General features: G+C 44.9%; 1 protein-coding gene across 1 annotated transcript in view; it reads right to left on the bottom strand.

Annotated features, from left to right (window-relative positions):
• Positions 1 to 6,956: 6,956 nt before the first annotated feature.
• LOC148518860 (alpha-2-macroglobulin-like) overlaps positions 6,957 to 22,196 on the bottom strand; it is a 158,927-nt gene continuing 143,687 nt past the window's right edge. The window contains exons 33-38 of the mRNA XM_088476943.1: positions 19,921 to 20,011; positions 17,922 to 17,990; positions 13,147 to 13,249; positions 10,510 to 10,551; positions 7,970 to 8,104; positions 6,957 to 7,225 (exon numbers count right to left, since the gene is read on the bottom strand). Coding sequence (XP_088333069.1) covers positions 7,200 to 7,225; positions 7,970 to 8,104; positions 10,510 to 10,551; positions 13,147 to 13,249; positions 17,922 to 17,990; positions 19,921 to 20,011 — 466 coding nt within the window. The 3' untranslated portion in view covers positions 6,957 to 7,199. The remainder of the gene's footprint in view (positions 7,226 to 7,969; positions 8,105 to 10,509; positions 10,552 to 13,146; positions 13,250 to 17,921; positions 17,991 to 19,920; positions 20,012 to 22,196) is intronic.

The raw sequence follows: 22,196 nt of genomic DNA, 5'->3' as shown, positions 1-22,196 counted from the left end.
TAGAAATAAGTATGACAGTGAATCTGCTGTTATGGGAACCGGAGAGTAAGACCCCTGATGGAGACCCAATGCGGGGATCTAAAAACTGACCAGCCAGTAATGAGAGTTCACCATAAGAAATAGAGAGAGGTATTCTATCTCATAGAGTGCATTAAGGTAATTCACAACAATACAATATCATTGGCTCTGGGCCTGATACAGAGATGGACGGAGTCGCGCACTCAAGCGGCTGCGCAATTCCGTCCATTTAAAATTAGGGATGTGCAGGCTCGGTTCTACTCGGTTCCGTTCGGTTCTTTTTACCGGATCTTATTGGGTTTCAGCTGTCACGAGTTTTGGATAGCCAATAAGATTCGGTAAAAAGAACCGAACGGAACCGAGTAGAACCGAGCCTGCACATCCCTATTTAAAATGCAAATGCAGAAGGAGGTGTCAGACACATCCTTTCTGCATCTGCGTGATCCCAGCGCTCCGACCGGGCAAATTGCGACCAACAGTCATGATTGTTGTCCCTTCGGCCAGGCTGCTGGAGCTAAAGCTTGCAAGGCCAGGAAGTCTGCATGCACCCACGTAGACCCTGGCCTGGTCCCTCCCAGAAAATGGAGTTGACACTTCCCTGTTTCAGGGAACGCTGCCAGGGAACGCCTCCGCTCTGCCTCCAAAATCCTGTAACCTGTCAATCAAGTTACGTCTGGGAGACTCTGCGAGCGAACTCACAGATGGAAGGCTGCACATGCGCAGTACACCTCCTGCACATGCGCCATCCTCCCACCATCGGAGATGTGCGCAAACCATCAGGTTAGTGTTCATCTCTGAAAAAGGACCTCTGTTTGCATTTATACCCAAAATTAGTCTTCTGTGGTCCAGTCTATGCAGAGGCTGGCACCTCTTACTTACAGATGCGCGTTTCACCATTAATTGGCTTGTTCACTGTATGAGTACATTTATTAATTTAGTTTTTAATCAATGCTTATGAGAGATTTAAATAAAAGTTGTTTCTAAACATTATATCACTCACGTAGAAATTCCCAGGGCTATTCTTGTTGTGTTAAAGAGTTTTTTTGTGGAGTTTATTTGTGTATCAGCAGTCTTTGGGTTCAGAAACATTGCTTAAGATACCTGTTATGATTGTACAGTATATCATAATGCTTGAGTTTACTGTATTTTTTTGTTTTTTTTAGCAATTTGCTATCGTCCCCAATGTCTCTGAGATGATTGCTTGCCTGAGGTCTCAGGTGAATTCATTATTGAGGTCTCAGAGTGGACCAAAGTTTAAGTACACAGGGTACATTTCCTGAAGGTTAGTTCTAGCTTTTTGTGCAATTTTTAGTCGGTTTTGGAAACTGATCATTATAAAAGGCAAAACCGAAAGATAACTGACCAAAAAGCCGACTTTAGAACACTTTAGAACATTGGCCCAACAAGTACAAAATACACTGTCCCCAGAGCTCCTGCTGCAAAAAAATCTTGAGAGATTGCAGTCAATCGGCCTGGAAAAATAAGCAACCTGTATCACCTCAATTGTTTCTTGCAACTGAACCAGCTGAGTCTGCACAGTTTGACAGGGTGGGGGGTGGACCTGTTTTTTGGGTTACATCAGTGTCACCTTTCCCAAAAAGAAAATCACCATTAACTGCAGTCCTGTGTGAGGTATGACCCCAGGAGCAACCCCCGAGAGCATCTTCAATTTGTCACAGTCGGAGATCAGGTAACTGTAGGTTGATATTTCTCTGGGGCAGATGTTATGCTGGTTCATCATGTTCCAGGGGTTGATGAGAACCAAGCATATAAAAATGTGTTGGATGTGATTCCTGTCCTAGCTGTGAGTACCAGGCAGACAGCAGCACAGAGGAGCTGTGCATTGACCCCTGAAAGAATGAGCAGTGGTTTGATAGCAGCCACAAAGGACAGATATACAGAGTGTTCATCTTCTCCTTGATTTCTTCACTCACTCACACATAGACACTCATATTTGTAGATTCCTCACTGGCAACCCTCATAGTGACTTGTTGCAGGTCCCCAATTTCAAAAGGAAGTTTACAAACATTTGCCTACAACTCTGAGGTAAGTGCTGTGCTCAATGAGGTGAAAGAATTTTCCTCAGCCTGAAATTGCTCCCCATAGAAGTAGCTTACGCCACCATAGAGAAAGAATGTCTCACAATTGCGTGGGCCTTACAAAAGTTACAATCATACCTGTATGGGCACAATTATACTATGATTCCATACCATACTCTTTTAAACTAGTATAATAGGATATGTGGGGACAATTGCAAGCTGTTATTATGGAACTTGTACCTCCAGCAATACAATTTCACTATCCAGCATCACAAAGGTGCAGTTTTCAGAAATCCCGGTAGGGTGAGGAAGTAATTAGAGGTGAACAGGAGGCACTGTAGCTAGTAGGTCACAGCCCTCCATGCCAAATTGTCAGGGGGAGCTGTAGCGGTTAGGCCCAGTAGTAATCAGAAATTATATTTCTTGAACTTTGTATGTATAAAGCAACTGTATTCTATTGACATATGTGTGTTCAGTGTGTTAAATGGTTCCTGTAACATGTATCAAAATGGATGCCAGGTACGATGATCTATGAATGACCTGGTTCTGTACTGCAAAGGAGCTGATGGGTAGAATGAAGTTTACAACCACTGAGCCCTTTAAAGCCAACACAGACCAGGAAAAGAATAGATAACCATCTATCTCCAGATTGACAGTTTTCCCAAAAGAGTGGGTGTTGGACAGTGGGTCAGGAGAGAGATAACTTTATGAGGATTATGCCTAAGTGTGTGTAAAGCCAGAACATGACAGAATATTCGCAAAGATTTGTGATATGTTGATACAATTGCATCTTTTATCCTATGCAGACAGCTATAGGATGCTTCAAACAGACCCTTTGTAAAAATGTGAAAAACTTGACTGTAGAAAGTCTGACCAATGAAATGTCTGTGAGGCACAAAGGACTAACATTTTCACTGGGAGAGTTAGCCAGAAAGGTGGGGCTAGGAGGACCCCTGTGCAACATTAAAATCCAACTCCCCCTACATCTTTTGATTCATCTTTTGGCTAACTCTGGCCCTGATTCAGAGCTGGACGCTCTAACAGAGCGCTCGCTCTGAATCAGGGCCATCCCTCCTACTTTTTGGAGCGGCCTCCTGGCCGCTCGCATAGCTGTGGGTGACCACCCACAGCTATAGCAAGCGGCCAAAATGATGGTCGCGATGGTCAAGACCATAACGACCATCGGGCTTGCGACGAGGCCCTTGCGGTAGTGTCTCGCTGCCGCAAGCCCTGGAGTGCTTTTGGCCAAAAGCACTCCCACTGCCATCACTAGTGATGTCAGTGGGGCCGGCCCCAGACGGTAGGCGTTCCCATGGGAATGCCTCCGTCTGGGCAGCCACGCCCCCGGCACACCCACCAAAGGGGGCGTGCTGTCGATGGTGATTGACAACACGCCCCCTTTGGTGCGAGACCCATAACGACGGCTTGGCTGTCGTTATTTGGGTCTCGTGCATGTGCACGACAGAGCCGCCTCCGTCGTGCGCATGCGCACTTGGCCAACAATGACCCGCTTGCGAGCGCTCAGCGCTTGCGAGCGGGTCTGAATCAGGCCCTCTGTGCAGACAAGATTGGTCCATTTCTTCTAAGTGGTCTTCACACAGCAGTACTTTCATATTTCTTATAAGTGAGTTGTTCTGTTTTTATTCCTTTTCATTTCTTGAAATTATTTTGCAAATTAATCTGTGTTTATTTAATCATTTATTGTATTTGGTGCATTGGAGTGATTTTTTTTTATCAGATTAAAACTCTTAATGTTAGCATGCTTTCTGAAGTTCTTTCAAGGTACAGTGCCTGTACACATGTAGGATTTCTAAGGATTGCTAAGGTCATATGTGTGACATTATCATTTAAAAATTAATAATTGTGTGAAAGCAGAATCTAAGGGCTACTCCCAATTAACCCTTGACAGTTTGGTGACAGCTGAATCATGTTATTTACCATAAGTGCTGATGTAATTATTAAACACTGACAGCGGTTTCAGATTAAGGTATTAGGGGACTGGCTGATCATAACTGGATGTTCAACAATTTCAGGGGGCATATTTTGCTTCAGCCTCTATTCATAGGAGGAATAATCAATCTGTAAGGGCGGACCGCCTCCTATCTGTGCTGATTCGCTCTTCTTCTCCGCTATTTTTTCATTAATCCTACTTTTTATGTTTGAGAAACTTTTCTGAAAGTTCTCAACTGCTCTGTGTACATTTTCAATGCAATTCACTGCCTCACATACTGTACCTCTTCCCATAGTTGTTTCTTACTAGGAAGTGAAGGTTTTGCTGACAAGGACCCAAATTCCTCTCATAGACAAGCACTATGGCATGTACTAGGGCACAGTTCTCCTTATAATTGAAGCAGATATTGCAGCCATTTTAAGTTTCCCTAATGCTGGCTGACTCCCTACCTCATCACTCACCTCTCCACAATAAGATGGGGTGCTGCTATTGCCCCTCCTCACTGCCTCCATGTTCATCCTTCATCTCACACAAAACAGACAAGACAACAAAACAATAAAAACTTAAAGACAAAACAAACACTTAAGGGAAGGTGATTAACTCCTACTGATAATGTGCATTTGTCCAAGGTTCACAAGAGCAACACCTCCTGGTGAAACACAGGTTCTGTACTGCAGCTACAGACCCTCCAACATGACCCCTTCCACCAGGTACAACATGCTCTGCTCCTGGACTTCCCTCTTAATTTATGATTGCAGTCACCTGTGGTGAAACACCCTTCTCATCAATTACCTAGCTCAACACAGGTGAAGGGAAATCCAGGAGCAGAGCATCTTGTACATACTTGCCGGCATTCTGCTCCTTCCAGGAGGAAGCTGAATGTCTGTATACAGCGGAGGGTGTGGTAGGACTATTATGATGTATTGGGGGTGGGGCTAGGCGTGACCGCATATCTGCATCATTGTGGCCCCACCCCCTCTACACAATGCCAAGCTTAATGGCATTGCGAAGCAGGAAGTGGGGCCATGAAGACGCGACTCACTGGCCAGCCCCGCTGCAGGGGGGGGGACCAGGTTGATGCGTGGGGGTTGCAGGGGGGTGATGTTGGCCGGGAGATTTGCCTACTTTTCCAGGGGATCTGGAAGTGCCACCAAATATTCGGGAGACTCTCGGCCATCCCGAGAGAGTAGGCATGTATGATTTTGTACCTGGTGGAAGGGGTCATATTGGAGGGTCTGCTGCTATTTCATATAGTCCTAACCACAGCACTACTGTTGGTAATTCATTTGAGAGGTGAGGAATTAAATTTTTTATTTATTTATAAATAATTATTCTCATTAGCAGTATTTATCTTTATGCCATCAATTAGGTATATGCAAAAGATGGGATTTGAACTAAGCTTACTAATCTAAGCATAGAGGGTCACAAGTGCAAGTTGCTTGTTACTTTAAATTCACAAGTGCAAATTGTTTACTGTTTTAAATTCAGACAGATTTGTTTGGTGTAGCTGGCTCTGGTGATGGTACTGGCAGAGATTTGGGCAGCTGGATGTTGATGCTGAATGTTGAAACAGAGGTCATCTTCAGTAAAACTCAGTAATTCTCCCTCCATAGCTCTATATATTATCTGTTATCACTTTAGGTGGTGACATCAGAGGACATTAAACTTACATGTGAGACACTTGGGTGAATATCAGGATTTGATCACTAACATATGACTTTTTCTATATAGGATTTTTTTTAATGATCGTGTGTCAATATACAGAGATACTACTTTATAATGCTCTTTTTATCATCTTGTAGGAATTTATTGTTTATGGCTGAAACGGTAAAAAGTATCTAAGAATTATGTATAGAATTTTCTACTGGCAAGCAGTGGGGGGATCTGCACACCATGGCTAAAGAGTTTTACATCTTTATACCTATAACTTCGTGGGGCCTTTTGGTGTGGTTTGAAATGCTAGTTTCAAAATTGCTATTTTATAATTTTTATATTTGCATTTTAAAATATTACTTGAATTTAACAGGAAATTATTGAAAAAGATGCATCTTTGAGACATTATGCAAGAGTAATTTAGCCAGAATTTGTTTGAAATTAAGACAAGTACTATTGCTTAAAACATCTGATGTATAAATAATCAGGGGTGTATCTACCCCTTTGCCAGGATGGCACTCACCAGGGGCACCGGACGACACCACCCAGGGGAGTCATCCCATCCCCACTGGGCCAATTCACCAGCCCCCATCCGACACAGGTGGCCAGTACAAAAGAGTTTTTTTGTTGTGATGTCACACCGCATTGCACCACTGAAAAGCAGATGAGCAGCATCCCGGTACAAAGGGGAGCAGCTGCCTGAAGAGAATACAGTAAGTGAGACTGGAGCCAGAGGGATGTAAGGGTATGGATTGATACAGAGACCCTTGAGAGACAAGGAAGGGGGGGCATGGAGAGACACGGAGGGTTGACACGGGGGTCTTGGAGTGACACAGTGGAGTCAGGAGAGACACAGTGGGTGACATGGGTGACCTTGAGTGACACTGGGAAGCCAGGAGAGACACAGGGGAGCCAGGAGAGACACAGGGTGGGCCTGGAGAGACACAGGGTGGGCCTGGAGAGACACAGGGTGGGCCTGGAGAGACACAGGGTGGGCCTGGAGAGACACAGGGTGGGCCTGGAGAGACACAGGGTGGGCCTGGAGTAACCGAGGAGGAGACCTGTAGTAACAAAGGAGGGGACCTGGAATGACACAGTAGGGGGCCTGAATTGACACAGGGGAGCCTGAATTGACACAGGGGAGCTTAGGGGCACCAGTCCCTTACTTTGCCAGGGGCGCTCAATACACCTCTGTAACTTTATGCACCCCTAGATACACCTATGTAACTAATATGAATATGCATTGATTTATAACATTTATTACAAATAAGCCACCCACAATATTATACTGTGTATTGTTTATTGAATGTTGCATTACAGGAAACAGAATCCTTTAGCTTGGGTCGATGATGGACCTAATTCAGAGTTATATGCTATTGTACAGTGATTGTTTCTTTGGATGCAGCTGATGTACTAAATATGCTAATGCCTGCAGGAGGCATCGTCCTTCCACCATGAGAGTAGTACACAAACCATAGGGTTTCCTTACAACTCTGATTCAGGCTCAGTGATTGATGTCTTCCAATTCTAATTCTTCACTAGTGAGATTCTTCTTTTTCATATCCTATTTTAGAGAGAATTAGATCAGATTATTATACAATACTGTACATGATACACTGACAACATTTAAACATGACGAGAGAGAGAGAGAGAGAGAGAGAGAGAGAGAGAGACAGAGAGAGACAGAGAGAGAGAGACAGAGAGAGAGAGACAGAGAGAGAGAGAGAGAGAGAGAGAGAGACAGAGAGAGAGACAGAGAGAGAGAGACAGAGAGAGAGAGACAGAGAGAGAGAGAGAGAGACAGAGAGAGAGACAGAGAGAGAGACAGAGAGAGAGAGAGAGATCCGGATTTCTGAAATCCGAAAACACCTGAATGGATCAAGGTTTGTATTCACTTTTGTGTCCTGGTTCGGATCTGTTGCCGGGTCAGAACTGGGATTTAAAACCGAACTTGGACATTTTTGCGTTTTTTATTGAATTTATCAACTCTTATACATTTTTAGTCAATTTTTTATCCGAATCTAAAACCAAAACATTTTTGAGCATGGTTTTGCAAAACCAAAACACGAAAAATGAATCTAGATCCAAAACAAAAACACGGGGGTCTGCGCACATCTCTAATATAGTAACAGTTAAACTTGGATACAGTAAGTTTAAGTTGACCTGAAATTACTCTAAGCAGAGTTTTAGAAATGAAAAACCAGATTATAAATTATAGATAGCCATGAAACATTTCAACCGGAAGAGCAGAAGATTAGAACTTTGGGACAGTGAAGATCAGAGTGTCTAATATAAATTATTGACAAACCTTGGAAGAAACACCATTTGGCCTGAGTAATACTGGAATCGAAGCAACAGGCTTTCTGCTCACACTCCTCCTTGGTAATACCCGCATACCCGCAATCTGCCCTCTCAGAGACACCGACTTTGCAGTGACCTTTCACTGGGAGAGATACATGGAGGGGTCATTGCTAAGAAAAAAACCTTGGAAGTTCATAGATACTCATCACAAGTTATGTTTATATAATTGACTCAAAGGGGCCTTATTTCTCATTCAGTATGTGTGGCATATAGACTAAAAAACCCGCGGTTTCGGGGAATACCCACTAATATTAAGTATCACCCCAATGTATGAAAGTAGAATGGAAGCAGATACCTCAATATTTGCCATGGTCCCTCCATATCTGACAGCAGCTACACCCCCTATGGGATTGTAAGATTTACCAAGCTCCAGAATACAAAGCATCCTGGAGTTTAGCCTTGGCAGCTAACGCCATCTGAATTTGATGTTAGCCATTGTAGCCTACGGGCTACATTCTGCAAAAATTGGTGGGCTAGGGTTCATCCAGAACCTTCTCCACATGGCTGCTGCAGATGGGCAAAATTAATACAATTACTGATTATTATTATTATTGTCTGTGTGTAGGTCTAAGTGTACAGCTGGAAGTTGTGTCTTGTGTGCTGAGCAATCATGGAACGGCCTATTGTGCTACTGAAAGCCATATGATCTCTTTGTAAGTTCTCTCTAGAGGATTGTTTAAATGCTATTTACCACTCCATTTGTAGGAAGAATTTACCCACTCCAAACGGAATCTCAGTATTGAATGAGGAGTGAGGAAGTCGACTCAATTCCGTTAAAATTGGCTATATATTTAAAAAAATCTTTATAGGTGGCGCTAACAGGACATTTAAATTAATACCTGTAATTTACTAACTAGTTTCCAATGTTTCAGACTCCTTTAATAAGACTTTCCCCAAGGACTACAAAGGTATGCATGAAACACAGTTTAAATACATAATATACTTAACCATGTGTCAAATGTCCCAGAAACATTTTTCTATCTTTTGTTTTATTATTCTCTCAGTGATACTGTGAATATTAGTTTACAAATATTACATAGAAAACATCTGTGCACTTGGAGAGATATTTTTAACTCCAATACAATGTTGTAGATTTTGAAATAATGTTTATAATTGCTTTCAACCAAATTGAATGGACATTTTTATGTTTTTGGGTCAATGGAGTGAGTAAAATTTGGTTCCCTGCCCAGGTGCCAACACATTGTGTTTCTCACTAATAAGCAAATAATTTGAAGACAGGGCCTGATTCAGAGCCGGACGCTCTGACAGATCGCTCGCTCTGAATCAGCGCCGGCCTTCTGTTTTTTTAGAGCGGCCTCCTGGCCGCTTGCATGGCGCTATAGCGAGCGGCCAGTCAAGACCATCGCAACCATCAGGCTTGCAACGAGACCCTTGTGGTAGGGTCTCGTTGCCGCAAGCCCTAGAGTGCTTTCGGCTCTAACAGAGCCGAAAGCACTCCCACTGACATCACTTGTGATGTCAGTGGGGCCGGCCCCAGACGGTTGGCGTTTCAATGGGAATGCCTCCGTCTGGGCAGCCACGCCCCCGGCCCACCCACCAAAGGGGGCGTGCTGTCACTCAACATCGACAGCACACCCCCTTTGGTACGAGACCCGGAGCGACGGTTTGCCCGTCGCTATCCATGTCTCGCACATGCGCACGACGGAGCCGGTTCCATCGTGCGCATGCGCACTGGGCCACCATCGACCCGCTTGCGAGCACATAGCGCTCGCGAGCGGGTCTGAATCAGGCCCTTAGTACCTTAACTTCATAAGGGTTTGCGATTATAAGACTTTATTTATTGCATGGGAACTCCAACTGTCGGAAAATGACCTGATCTATACCTGTTCTCTGTAGCTCATTGGGATGCTTTTGTCTCCTTGACTGCTGTTAAAGGTCACCCCAAAGATTATCTCTGTTTTGTTTTTACCAGTGTATATCCCATTGGCAATGTCCAGAATACATTTTCTCATAAAACATCCTTCTCCTAATATTAGCAATTAACTGCAGAATCAATCACACACACACCTGTCTCTAGCAGTACATATAATTCTAAACTGCACACAATCTATCATACTGTATATTTATGCATGATAAAATGTTACTGAGAGTTTTCTTTTACTTATTGCTATCGGTGTGCAAAATCCGCCTCCTATACCTGAGTGACATCCATATGGTTTACTACAAGCCGTACAGTGCAAACAGCCAACAAATTCAAAACATCCAATCAGCATCTGTGTTTACTATGTCGCTGGGTCCAAAACCCGCACTTTATACCAATTTTCAGCCTGCCAAACATCAACAGTGATTTACTATTACACCCTATAAATCACACTCTAATAAATCAAACATTTTGGGCATCAGAATCGCTGACAAATTGTGTTAAGTCTGAAGTCACTGCCAAAATCACACTCCATTACATTTCCCCCAAAACCTCTGCATTACAGGACACATAACTACTCTGAAATAATGAATGAGTTTGCTTACTTCCAGCACAAGGAGAGTTGTACTCGGTCACAGCACGTATATCTAGAACAGAAAAGATATTATGTTTGATTAATGGAGAAATGTCCTATTGCTTAACTTTATCTTTGTATATGTTCTTAATGCCGACATTCAGAGTGTCTACACGGGAATGTCTTCATGGTCTGAATGTCGAAATTCATAATGTTGACATAGACAGTATGCTGATATTCAATATCTCGACATTCACAAGACGGGTTGGGTACATTCACAATACAGAATTTAGTATTATACTAACCCTCCCCCAAACCCTCCCCGAGCCTAACACTAACCCTCCCCCTACAGCCTAACCCTAACCATTCCCTCCCGCAGTCTAACCCTAACCCTCCAACTGGTGCCTTACCTTCACTCCTAACCCTTCCCTAACCCTAATCTCCCCTCCCATATTCTAACCCTAACCTCCCCTCCCACAGCCTAACCTCCCAACCATAGCATAACCCTAATCTCCCCTCCCATAGCCTAACCCTCCCCTCCCATAGCCTAACCCTAACCCTCCCCTCCCACAGCCTAAACCTAACCCTCCCCCTAGTGCCTTACCTTCACTCCTAACCCTTTCCCTAACCTCCCCTCCCATAGCCTAACCCTAACCCTCCCCTCCCGCAGCCTAAACCTAACCCTCCAACTGGTGTCTTACCTTCACTCCTAACCATTTACCTAACCCTAATCTCCCCTCCTATAGTCTAACCCTAACCTCCCCTCCCAAAGCCTAACTGTAACCTCCTCTCCCACAGCCTAACTCTAACTTCCCCTCCCATAGCCTAAACCTAACCCTCCCTTCCCACAGCCTAACCCTAACCCTCCCCCTAGTGCCTTACCTTCACTACTAACCCTTTCCCTAACCTCCCCTTCCATAGACTAACCCTAACCTCCCCTCCCATAGCCTAATCCTAACCTCCCCTCCCATAGCCTAACCCTCCACTCCTATAGCCTAACCCTAACCTTCCCCTCCCAAAGCCTAACCCTAACCCTCGCTTCCCGAACCCTAACCCTCCCCTCCTGCAGCCTAACTCTAACCCTCCTCTCCCACAGCCTAAACCTAATTCTCCCCCTATTGTCTAACCCTAAACCTAACCCTAATGGGCCTTATTTAGACCTGTTCGCTATCAAAGTGATGCAACGGGAAGCGATCGCTCGCCAAGGCATAAGCACACCCACCATGTCTTAGCGAGCGGCCACTTTGTGTATGCATACGCCCAATTGCACAGGCAGAGCCACCCACCAGCAACACGTCATCTCCAGGAAGTGTATTAAAACATTGGTACAACGAGCACCATCGGATGTGAATGCAGTGCTTGAGGTAGCTTTACCTTACCGCAAGCATTGCGAGGAAATCAGTGTAAAAAAAAGGCAAGTGACATGTACTATGACGCTGCCTGTTAATTATGTATGCCTCTAAAACAGCGTTGAAACACTCAGGCACGCCTGCATTCGCATCTCCAAGCGCCCATTATTAGTGTCCTGCCCCTGTTACCACCCACAAATGCCTCTCCTGTCACTCACTACCCTGGGCTGCCTTTGATGGGCGAGCGAGAGGGTTGCGATCGCAATGTGTAGTTCGCACACGCGCAGAACGAAGTGTGCGCATGCACGTACACAGAACTTCGGGCCGCATGCGAACGCACAGCGCGAGCGAGCGGCTCCGAATCAGGCCCACTGTTCCTTCCCTTAATGAAAATCGTTATTTTGGACAGTCTGAAAGGGACGATGAACGATGACTATAAGCTACAAACGGGAGCGCGCTTGAACGATTATCGTTCATCGCTATAACTCTGAAACTGAACGATTTTTTGAACGATTACGACAAATCGTTAAAAAAATCGTTACGTATGTATGCACCTTAAGTGTTAGGGGTAGCGTTAGTGTTATCTTAGGGTTAGCGTTAGTGTTAAGGGTAGTGTCAGGGTTAGTGTTAGGATTAGGGGTAGTGTTAGGGGTAGCCTTAGTGTTAGGTTAGGGGTAGTGTTAGTGTTAGGTTAGGGGTAGCGTTAGTGTTAGGATTAGGGGTAGTGTTAGAGGTAGCCTTAGTGTTAGGTTAGGGGTAGTGTTAGTGTTAGGTTAGGGGTAGCGTTAGTGTTAGGGGTAGCATTAGGGTTAGTGTTAGCGGCAGCGTTAGGGTTAGTGTTAGGATTAGGGGTAGTGTTATGGGTAGCGTTCGGGTTAGTGTTAGGATTAGTATTAGGGGTAGCGTTAGGATTAGGGTTAGCGGTAGCGGTAGTGTTAGGGGTAGCATCTCTGGAATGCACAACCACATGCTTGACATGCAGTCTGTTGAAATGCATTATGTTGACATTCTTACAATGCTGACACTATGTCAATGTCAACTTGTGATGGTCGACGTGTGACTTGCCGACCTCCTGTCCATGTCTCTACCACACCCTTCACCTTTGTATGATAAAGATCACTGCTGGTGAAGTTGGGCAGAGAGATCCAAAGTACTGTGATTAAACTTAAAAGGGTTTTGAGAGCCAACCCCAGAGATAAACATGCAAATAAGCCATCCTATTACTAGAGCACATAATGCTGGGAGAAGACATGTCAGACTTCAGAGACTATACTTTGTCCACGCTTTAGACAATAAATAAATGTTGTATTTACACCTACTTGGTTCATAATAATCATAAACCACGACATTTGCTGGCTGCAGATTTTTCACGTGTATTTCTTCTTTCAGTACAAAAATAAAGTTTTCATCTTTGTGAGTGAGCTGTGGAAGAACAGAGCATGTTAATGTATGGAATCTAGGAACCAGAATAGCGAAACGCAAATACCGTCTTATAATGTCAGGCAATCACAAGGAAGAGCAGAACAGGGGTTACTGGAGGGCGACCTGGATTGTTAGATCCTGTAACAGTCTCACTGCCTTCAGTGAATGTTAGTTCTGCCAATTTTCAACTTTATATTTATAAAGGTTTACTCAGGGGCGGCAACAGAATACTTGGGGCCCGGTACAATGATGTCTCTGAGGGGCCCCCCTCCACTACCCTCACACAAGTGTGTGTGCTTTGTACCAACTGCAGCCAGGAAGCATGAATGGGAGGACATAGACACCAGCAGCAGCGTTCTCAGCCCCTGCAAGGGCCAGCCCTGGCTCTCCATCCCAACAATGTGGCTCTCCATCCCAGCAGTGTGCACAGCAGCTCTGGCCATGGTAAGGATCACCCGGCATCAAACATAAATAAGCGACAGGTGGCTTACAGTACCAGTACTCAGACATGTTTACATTAGACAACAGCAGAGGGAGCAATTGTGTCCACTTGTAGGATGGGTGCATTTGTTTCTCTATGGTAGGCATGTGGATACATTTACTCAGAGCTGTAACTAGAATATTTGGTGCCCTGTGCCAGAGAGAGCAGTGGCGCCCTCCCCCCTATTTTTTTAAATAGGGACATAAGATAAAGGGCCATGATCTCATGGGGAAGGGCCAGGGAAGAGATAGGGGAGGACAGGAGATGCTGGGGATAAAAGCAGAGGAAGCTGCCAGTAAGATGATAATAAACAGGAAAATTTACAGGCCCAAACAGCGCCACCTGCCCTGTGGTGCCCTGTGCCATGGCACAGGTCGCACCACCCTAGTTATGGCATTGAATTTACTGTAGTGCTTCCCAGTTGCAGACTGCATAAAACAGACTTTGCTTCATGCTGAGTGATATTTTTGCCTCACACAAACTGTAATTTAACATCTGTTTTTTTACTAATGCGCAGTGGAAATCGACACAATTTCCCCTTTTTTGCAGCTAAATAGCTTGAATTGTTTTTTCTGTTTTCATATTTGTAATTATTATATTTTTTAACAGGTTTTCATGCTGGTATTCTGTAACAAATCCACACTGTAGGCATAACCTGAATGTGAATAGTATAGGTATCCTGTATAGTGACATCAAAAATAAAAACATTTGGGGCTTCATTCAGAAGCGGCCGTACGGTCTACGACCGCACGGCCGCCTTGATGTTTGTCCAGTGCGCATGCGCACGAGGGAGCCGGTTCCTTCGTGCGTATGCGTGAGACCCGCTACGACCGACAGCGCCGGTCGTAGCGGGTCTCTTTCCAAAAGGGGGCGAGCTGTCAATGTTGATTGACAGCTCGCCCTGTTTGGAAGGCGAGCCGGGTGGGTGGCAGCCCAAACGGAGGCGTTCCCATGGGAACGCCTGCCGTTTGGGGGAGGCCCCACTGACATCACTAGTGATGTCAGTGGAGAGCTTCCGGCTCTGACAGAGCCAGAACCTCTCTGGAGCTTATGACAAGTGAGACCCTACCCTACCGGTAGGTTTTTAGTTGTGGTGATGTAGGTCGACGTTGCGGCCGTTGCAGATGGGTTGGAAGCTGCAGGTTTGTTGGTGAGCTGGATCACCGTGTTGCTGGTGTGCTGCAGGTGCACGGCTGTTCTGATTGGTCTGCGGAGGTCAGCGACCGGAGTATGCAGCTGAAGTTGGCTCTTGGTCGTGCCGCTGGTGGTGCGGAGCCAGGGGTGTGGATGGGTGAGCCGCTGGGAGGCTGGGTTGCAGCGTGTGTGCTGGGACCACCATTGGGGGGTGGTCTGCCTGGGATACTGATTCAAAAAAAGCCAGGGAAGAGGGGGGATGTGGAAAGTGTGACCGGGATGGAGCTGGTCACTGGCGATGTTGGCTGGGCGGATTTGCGGCCGGATGTGCGGGATGCTCTTATCACTGACGGTCCCTCATGGAAATGGGGATCGACGGTGGAGACACCCCTGGCCAGGAGTGAGTTGCTGAGCACGCCTGGGAGCAGGGGGGGAGAGAGGCTGGTCTGGGGTGGAGCCGGTCACTGGAGGTGTGAGCGGTGCGGACCAGCATGCGAGTGGGCTGAGAGCTTTCTGCACTTGTGGTCCCTGGTGGGGGTGGGGATCATTAGTGGAGGTCAGCCTGGATCGGTGACGGGTTTGATGTGAGGGTCTCCAACGTGTTTCGGCACACGTGCCTTCTTCAAGGAGGTGTGAGAGGATCAATGCTTCTGAGGTTCTTATGTAGGGCACTTCTGGGGGTGGGGGTGTGATCAGGTGACTCATGGGGCCAATGGTGTGTTTGAAGGTAATGTGGTGCAGGTGTGTGCAGGGACTTGCTGATTGGTGATGCGGTGCAGGCGTGTGCAAGGACTAGCTGGAGTGGTAAGTGTAATCATATTAGGTCAATGGTTGTTTGAGAGGTAATGTGATGCAGGTGTGTGTAGAGGCTTGCTGAATGATGATGCGGTGCAGGTGTGTGCAGGAACTACCTAGAGTGATAAGTGTGATCAGATTAGGCCAATAGTGTGTTTGAAAGGTAATGCGGAGCAGGTGTGTGCAGGGACTTGCTGGGGGTGCCTAACCCTAAATCCCCCTGGGGTGCTTAAAACATAGCCTCCACCCGGTTAACAGCTAACACTGCCAGCTTTCCTTCATTCGGGATGCCGAGCTTTGGGATTTCGGCATCAGTATTTAGATACCTATCTTTAGAACAGAGGGACTGATTCAGACCCGCTCGCGAGCGCAGGACGCTCGCAAGCGGGTCGATGGTGTGCGCATGCGTGAGACCCGGCGAGCGACGAGGAAGCCGTCGCTCGGGGTCTTGCACCAAAGGGGGCATGCTGTCGATGGTGACTGACAGCACGCCCCCTTTGCTGGGCATGCCGGAGGCGTGGCTGCCAGACGGAGGCGTTCCCATGGGAACGCCTACCGTCTGGGGCCGGCCCCACTGACATCACTAGTGATGTCAGTGGGAGTGATTTTGGCTCTGATAGAGCCAAAATCACTCCAGGGTTTGCGGCAGTGAGACCCTACCGCAGGGTCTTGTCACAAGCCCGATGGTCGCGATGGTCTTGACTGGCCGCTCGCTATAGCGCCATGCAAGCGGCCAGGGGGCCGCTCTAAAAAAACAGAAGGCCGGCCCTGATTCAGAGCGAGCGATCTGTCAGAGCGTCCGGCTCTGAATCAGGCCCTGTCTTCAAATTATTTGCTTATTAGTGAGAAACACAATGGCGGATTATGTGTTGGCACCTGGGCAGGGAACCAAATTTACCACCCACAGCTATAGCGAGCGTCCATGAGGCCACTCCAAGTTGAGGGAGGAGGACCCTGATTCATAGCGAGCTCTCTGGTCAGAGCGTTCGGCTCTGAATCAGGCCCAGAGTCGGGCTTCTAGTGCCGGTATTCTGATGTCCGGCATTCTGGACGCTGGTAAATAGACTGCATACCCTGGGTTGAACTGCATGGCCATAATGTGTGGAACCTAGTCTGTGTAAGGACTGGAGTTTCCTGTGTTTTCAGTTCTCTGGTGGGGCATAAGGATGCCACTAGCTCAGGGTTTCCAGAGGGGAGCCTTGGAACATGACCACATTTATAACTAACTGGGATTCCTCTCTATAAGAATCACTGCGAGAGAGAGATAAAGAGATTGTATAGCAAATATGGAAGCATGCAGAGACTGGTTTCCTGATGGGAAAGCTAGTGAATGTGGAACTCCAAAGCTCAGTCATCAATACAATGTGCATTTATTGGTCAAATCAGAGCCGGCTCTAGGGGTGTTCGACCAGTGCAGTCGAACAGGGGCACCACCCATAGAGGGCGCACCCCTCCCCAGCATCCCAATGTTCCGCTGTTCCACCTGTGGGCCGAAGTGGCCCACGGGTGGTGAAATCCGTAGGTTGGGGACCCCCACCGCTGCAGCTGTGGTCGGTGCCAGACCCCGGAGTCTGAGTGGATGCTGCGCACATGCAGGCGGTATCCATTCAGTGACAAGAGAGGGCTGGGGGAAGCCCAGCTAGTTAGGCTCCCCCTAGCCTGACGTTATTTGGAGGCATGCCATGCAGGCACGCCTTCAAATAACTTCACATACGAGTGGGGCCTATGGTAATTAGGCCACACCCCCTTCTCCGCACGCGATGTGAGGGCGCACTTTGAAGTGCTGGCACAGGGTGTTCCGAACCTTAGAGCCGGCCCTGGGTCAAATATTCTAATCTTCTGCTTGCTGTCAAGTCCACACAACATATCTATGAAACTGGTTGGATGGCAGAATGGTTGGTAACTGTCTGCACCTGTATGGATTAGCTCCTTTGGTAGACTTAATACATTATTCTTATCTGTTATCTATCCTATCATAACCAAATGCACATGTATGAGGTTTATTTGTTCTAAATGCAGCCAAACATTATTGGGTAATGTTGGACACGTTAGTGTTTTTGCAACAAATGGACGCATTCTTACCTCCACAGGATAGAAATGCTACACAATGAAGAAAGTGAGTTGACCAGAAAATGTTTAAGGGACCATAGTCAACTCTTATATTTTATGGTTTGTTAGTTGTTTCCATGGAAATTATTGTTTAATTTGACGGTTGATGTGTTAATAAAGCCGTGTTTGTAAATAGACTCAGCCATTCCTTACCTTGTCCAAGTAAATGGTGACATGATCTGCTGAGACCTCTGTTTTTTTCACTGTAGGATTCTTCTCCAACTGCAGGAGTTAAACGTATTAGAGCCATGAGTTTCCCCGAGTGGAAGTAAAACATCAATGGGGATATTCAAACTGTTTGAAACTTGATAAGGCCACCCTTTATCTATCTGTGGCTTCATAACAACCATCTTGTCCAATTAAAATTCAATCATAACTCTTCTAGAGGTTCTAATAGCTTGGTATTCCATTTATGTTGAGTGATATTAATCATATTAAAGATAAGTCTACATTTTAGCAGTACAATTGATAAGGTACATAATTGGTACCTTTTAAGGCACTGTGTATATTTAAAATCAATCTAATGACAGCACTAGGTTACAGGCACATACAAGAGAACATCATGCAAATATATGGGAGCTCTGTATGGAGAGCTAACAATTATCCACATATAGGAGGAGTGGTCTGGGTTATCCCTCGCAGTTGTGCGAAAAACCTGCAGTAGATTCAAATAAAAAGTGCGTCTCATTTTGCTTGAGCACCAGAAAAAAGTTATTGTAGGTGAGCTGGACTGAATCTTTTTTACTGGCATAAGGAATTCAACCCTGTGCTGACCAGGCTACTGTAGGTCTGGTGGACATTATGACAGTGGGACTACATGATGCAGATTTTTCTGTATAGAGTCATCAGCACAGACTGCCATAGCCTAGTGCTGACAGTGTCTTTTTGGGGAGACCTTATGCTGTGTTATTGACCCCTCTTGGTATTTAGCATTTGCCAGCTTAGGCTATAAGCACTGGTGGTGGTAGCACTTTTGAGAGGGGGGCTTTTTTTTTTGCATTAAAATGCTAGTTATTGTCAAGGTATTGATGGTGACTGGCGTCTCCCTATCACATGATGAGCTTAAAAAATAAATATATATTTTTAAGATAGATGCAGATCAGCATACCCCTGTAATTGTAACTTTTTTTGGATACATTTTCCATGTGCATTTTGTTATAAAAATGCTTTCGGATCTGCTAAGGGCTCAGGATATTTAAGTGAGAACAAGATTGGAGCAAATCATAAGGAAGGTATTAAAAACAGTATACAAAAATGACTGTTACTTTTTTCTTCGCAGGAGTGGAAGCCATCTCCCTAAATGTGATGTCCACCCAAAATAAATGTTACATCTGGGAAACAATTCCAATATTTATTTATTATAATATATTTATTTTAATATATTGCAATATAATCTGCATATTTATTGTGCACCTTATTACTAAAGAATATTTATGGAAAATCCCCAGAAAAAAAACTGTTTTGGAGAGTTACTTACTAATATTAATATACCACCCAGATGTATGTACAGGGGATCACAGAGGATATTTGAGCATCTTCTGCGAGGCCCCATTTTTGATCGCAAAAGCAGCCCTCACAGTTTTCTATGGGGGCTGCTAAAATTACGAATTTACCAGGCTCTGCAATGCAAAACATTCTGGAGCTTGAGCCCGGTAGCTAACAGCATCTTCAGGCATTTATATGACGTTAGTTATTGTAGCCTATAGGCTACAGATCACAACATTTACCTGGAGGGAGATCTGTAGGATCCTTCATCATCAATGGGCGCATGCACATTTGTGGTCTAATTACTGCGCATGAGCAGTTGCGCGACCGACCCCCAAACCAAGAAATGAAGTGATCAGTTTAGCTATCATTGTACTGTTACACATTGCAGTGATGGGCTCCTTGTCCATCCCTGTGGTTGTTTTAAATAGACACCTGCGAACCTTCACCACATATTGCCACAATAAACAGCAATAACAAATTACAATTATCAGGTTTAAAACACGATAATTAATAAATATGCCCCATATGCATGACAGCCCTGTTGCTGTGACTTGCCAATGCTGTCAGACCAGCTGCCAAGGTCAGCAAAACACAATGACAGACTCTAAATCTGAAGAGCTGCAAGATTTTAAGAGCAAATGACTGATTGAATTATGTCTCCCACCTTTTTAATACTCTTTTTATCAGGAACAAATCCTGACAGAAACTCCACCACTACCATTGCCATGTTGGTCTCCGCTCGCTTTCCTGTGTATCTACAACAGAATGGAAGATTAAACTCAGTGAGCTCTAGGTTCCTGAGCAAAACATGCCAAACATGGCCACTCAACATTAGTGGATATTAAGAAAGGAACACAGATTACACTACATTTCCTACTTAGACTATTGTAACCTCCTCCTCTCTGGTCCTTCTCTATTGTCTCTACACACTTAAATTTTGAAATGAGCGGTTCATTTTTGACTCTGTTCTTTTTCGTCAAATTAGCGCAAGTTGAAAATTTCTTATTGGTTTTCCGAGAGCTGGATAGCCAATAAGATGCTGTTTTTGACATCCGAACATAACCGAGTAAAAGGAAACCGTTCATCACTACGTAAATCTGTTCTTAATGGAGATAAACGGTTCAGTTTTTGTGAACATTGAACAATTTAGGTGATCAAAGTGTATCTGAGTTTGGCTTATGGTCCGACAGCCAAGTTCGGATCGCAGAACGCGAATCATTTTCAAGGAGCCCGATCTCGTTTGTTTTGGATAGCATATAAGAGTCCCTCCCTCATAATCAGGTGCCCCCACAGGAGATTGGGGGAGAAGAGGTCAGACTGTGGGCTGTATCTGAAACATTTCTAAACTACATTAGGAGTTCTTTATGATGCCACCAAGATGCCACCAGGATGTCAGGGCAGAAAGAGTTGTAGTTTTAGTAGGTAGATGCAGTGGGTGTGGGAAGGGCGGCTGTTTGTTTGTCAGACACACACTGCACACACTGTAAACAAACTTCTCTGTGTGGTGCTGCAAAAATTAAAAAAGGCTCTAGATTGTTTGCACATTTTTGTCTCCTGGAAATCTATCTACAGTGCAGTATACTGTTTGTCACTTGTGTATGTGGGCACAGAAAGAGTTGATTTTAAGATTATTTTCAAAAAAATATTCTGCTGTGTCTGAGCTACACCCCAAGAAGTCCTCGTTTGCAAAAATATAAATTTTGTATATTTCAAGAAGTGTGTGATGTGACGCAGAATATAGAACTGTTCTAAATGTGTGTTGTGGTATCCCTATCATCTGCATCCCAAACCAATTCTTGCAAAGGAGACCTTTTCTATTGCTGATGTGTAAAAAAAATTGTCAGTGTTTTGTAAAGGAATTTAAAAATTTGCATGGTGTGTGTCTTTAGTGGCAACTACTGTGTGCAATGGTTTCCCCAACATCTGCACCCCAAAAAATTATTTGCAGTGTATGTTCACTTGGTGTGGTGGTAGTTAAGTTCAACAACAGTAGTAGTAGTTTGCTGGTGTCAAAAAATAAAACCAATCATGGATCAGTCGATAGAAGAGTTGGAGCAACCCAGTACTAATGCTGTGGCTGCTGCCAGTCATAGTACTTCTTCAACACCTAATAAAGGTGGTCAAGGTTAAAGAAGGTGTAAAGGGAAAATCAAATCTAGACAGTATTTCACAAACATAAAGAAAACATTACCTCTAACTATGAAATTAAAATGTACTGCTAAAATATATAAAGTTGCCAACATGCCATACACCACATGCAGTGGAAAGGAAAGACCCAGACCATGGCCTTTCTTTGCAAATAGTGGTCATGATACTGCTTTTTCATGCACTAGAATGCCTATTGCTGAAGTCGGAGCAAAACACAGCCAGGCATCTTCTGAAACCTTTCATGCAACACCTTATCGTTCTGAGTCTAGAGGTTTCACCTTTAAAAAACAGGCAAATCAGGGCACAAAAAGAACATTAAGGCTGAAGAACAAACTTTGTGCTCATAAACATTACAGATCCCCTAGGAGAGTCTATGGGTGTCCACAAGTGCTATTAAGTGCTTCTGTATGTGTGAGAATGACATTTTAATCCTAGAGAAGTCTCTTTCCACCATACTGTATCTGCACCCTCTGCTGCAATATGAGGATGAGTAGTAGTAAAGGTATTGATGGTTACATACACATTGAGGATGCTACTGTAGAAGTACAGCAGGATGAGGGGGGTATTTGTGTATCTGATACTAATGAGGATGTTAATGATGAATGTGTTGGACAAGAAGTTGATAGAATTCAGTAGGAGGATGTTGTTTGTGTCAAAGTAATTCAGTCACCAGTGGTAAGAAGAAGGATGTTGTCATGCCTGGGCATAAGACCAAAAAAGTCCAATCTTTTGTGTGGAATCATATTTTTTCCAAATTCTGACAACATTTTTCAAGACATCTGTACCATTTGT

Source organism: Taudactylus pleione, unplaced genomic scaffold, assembly GCF_031769625.1.
Source record: "Taudactylus pleione unplaced genomic scaffold, aTauple2 ptg000198l, whole genome shotgun sequence".
NCBI classification, from domain to species: domain Eukaryota; kingdom Metazoa; phylum Chordata; class Amphibia; order Anura; family Myobatrachidae; genus Taudactylus; species Taudactylus pleione.
The sequence above is the reverse complement of the archived record's forward strand: the minus strand, read 5'-3'. Positions and strand labels throughout refer to the sequence as shown.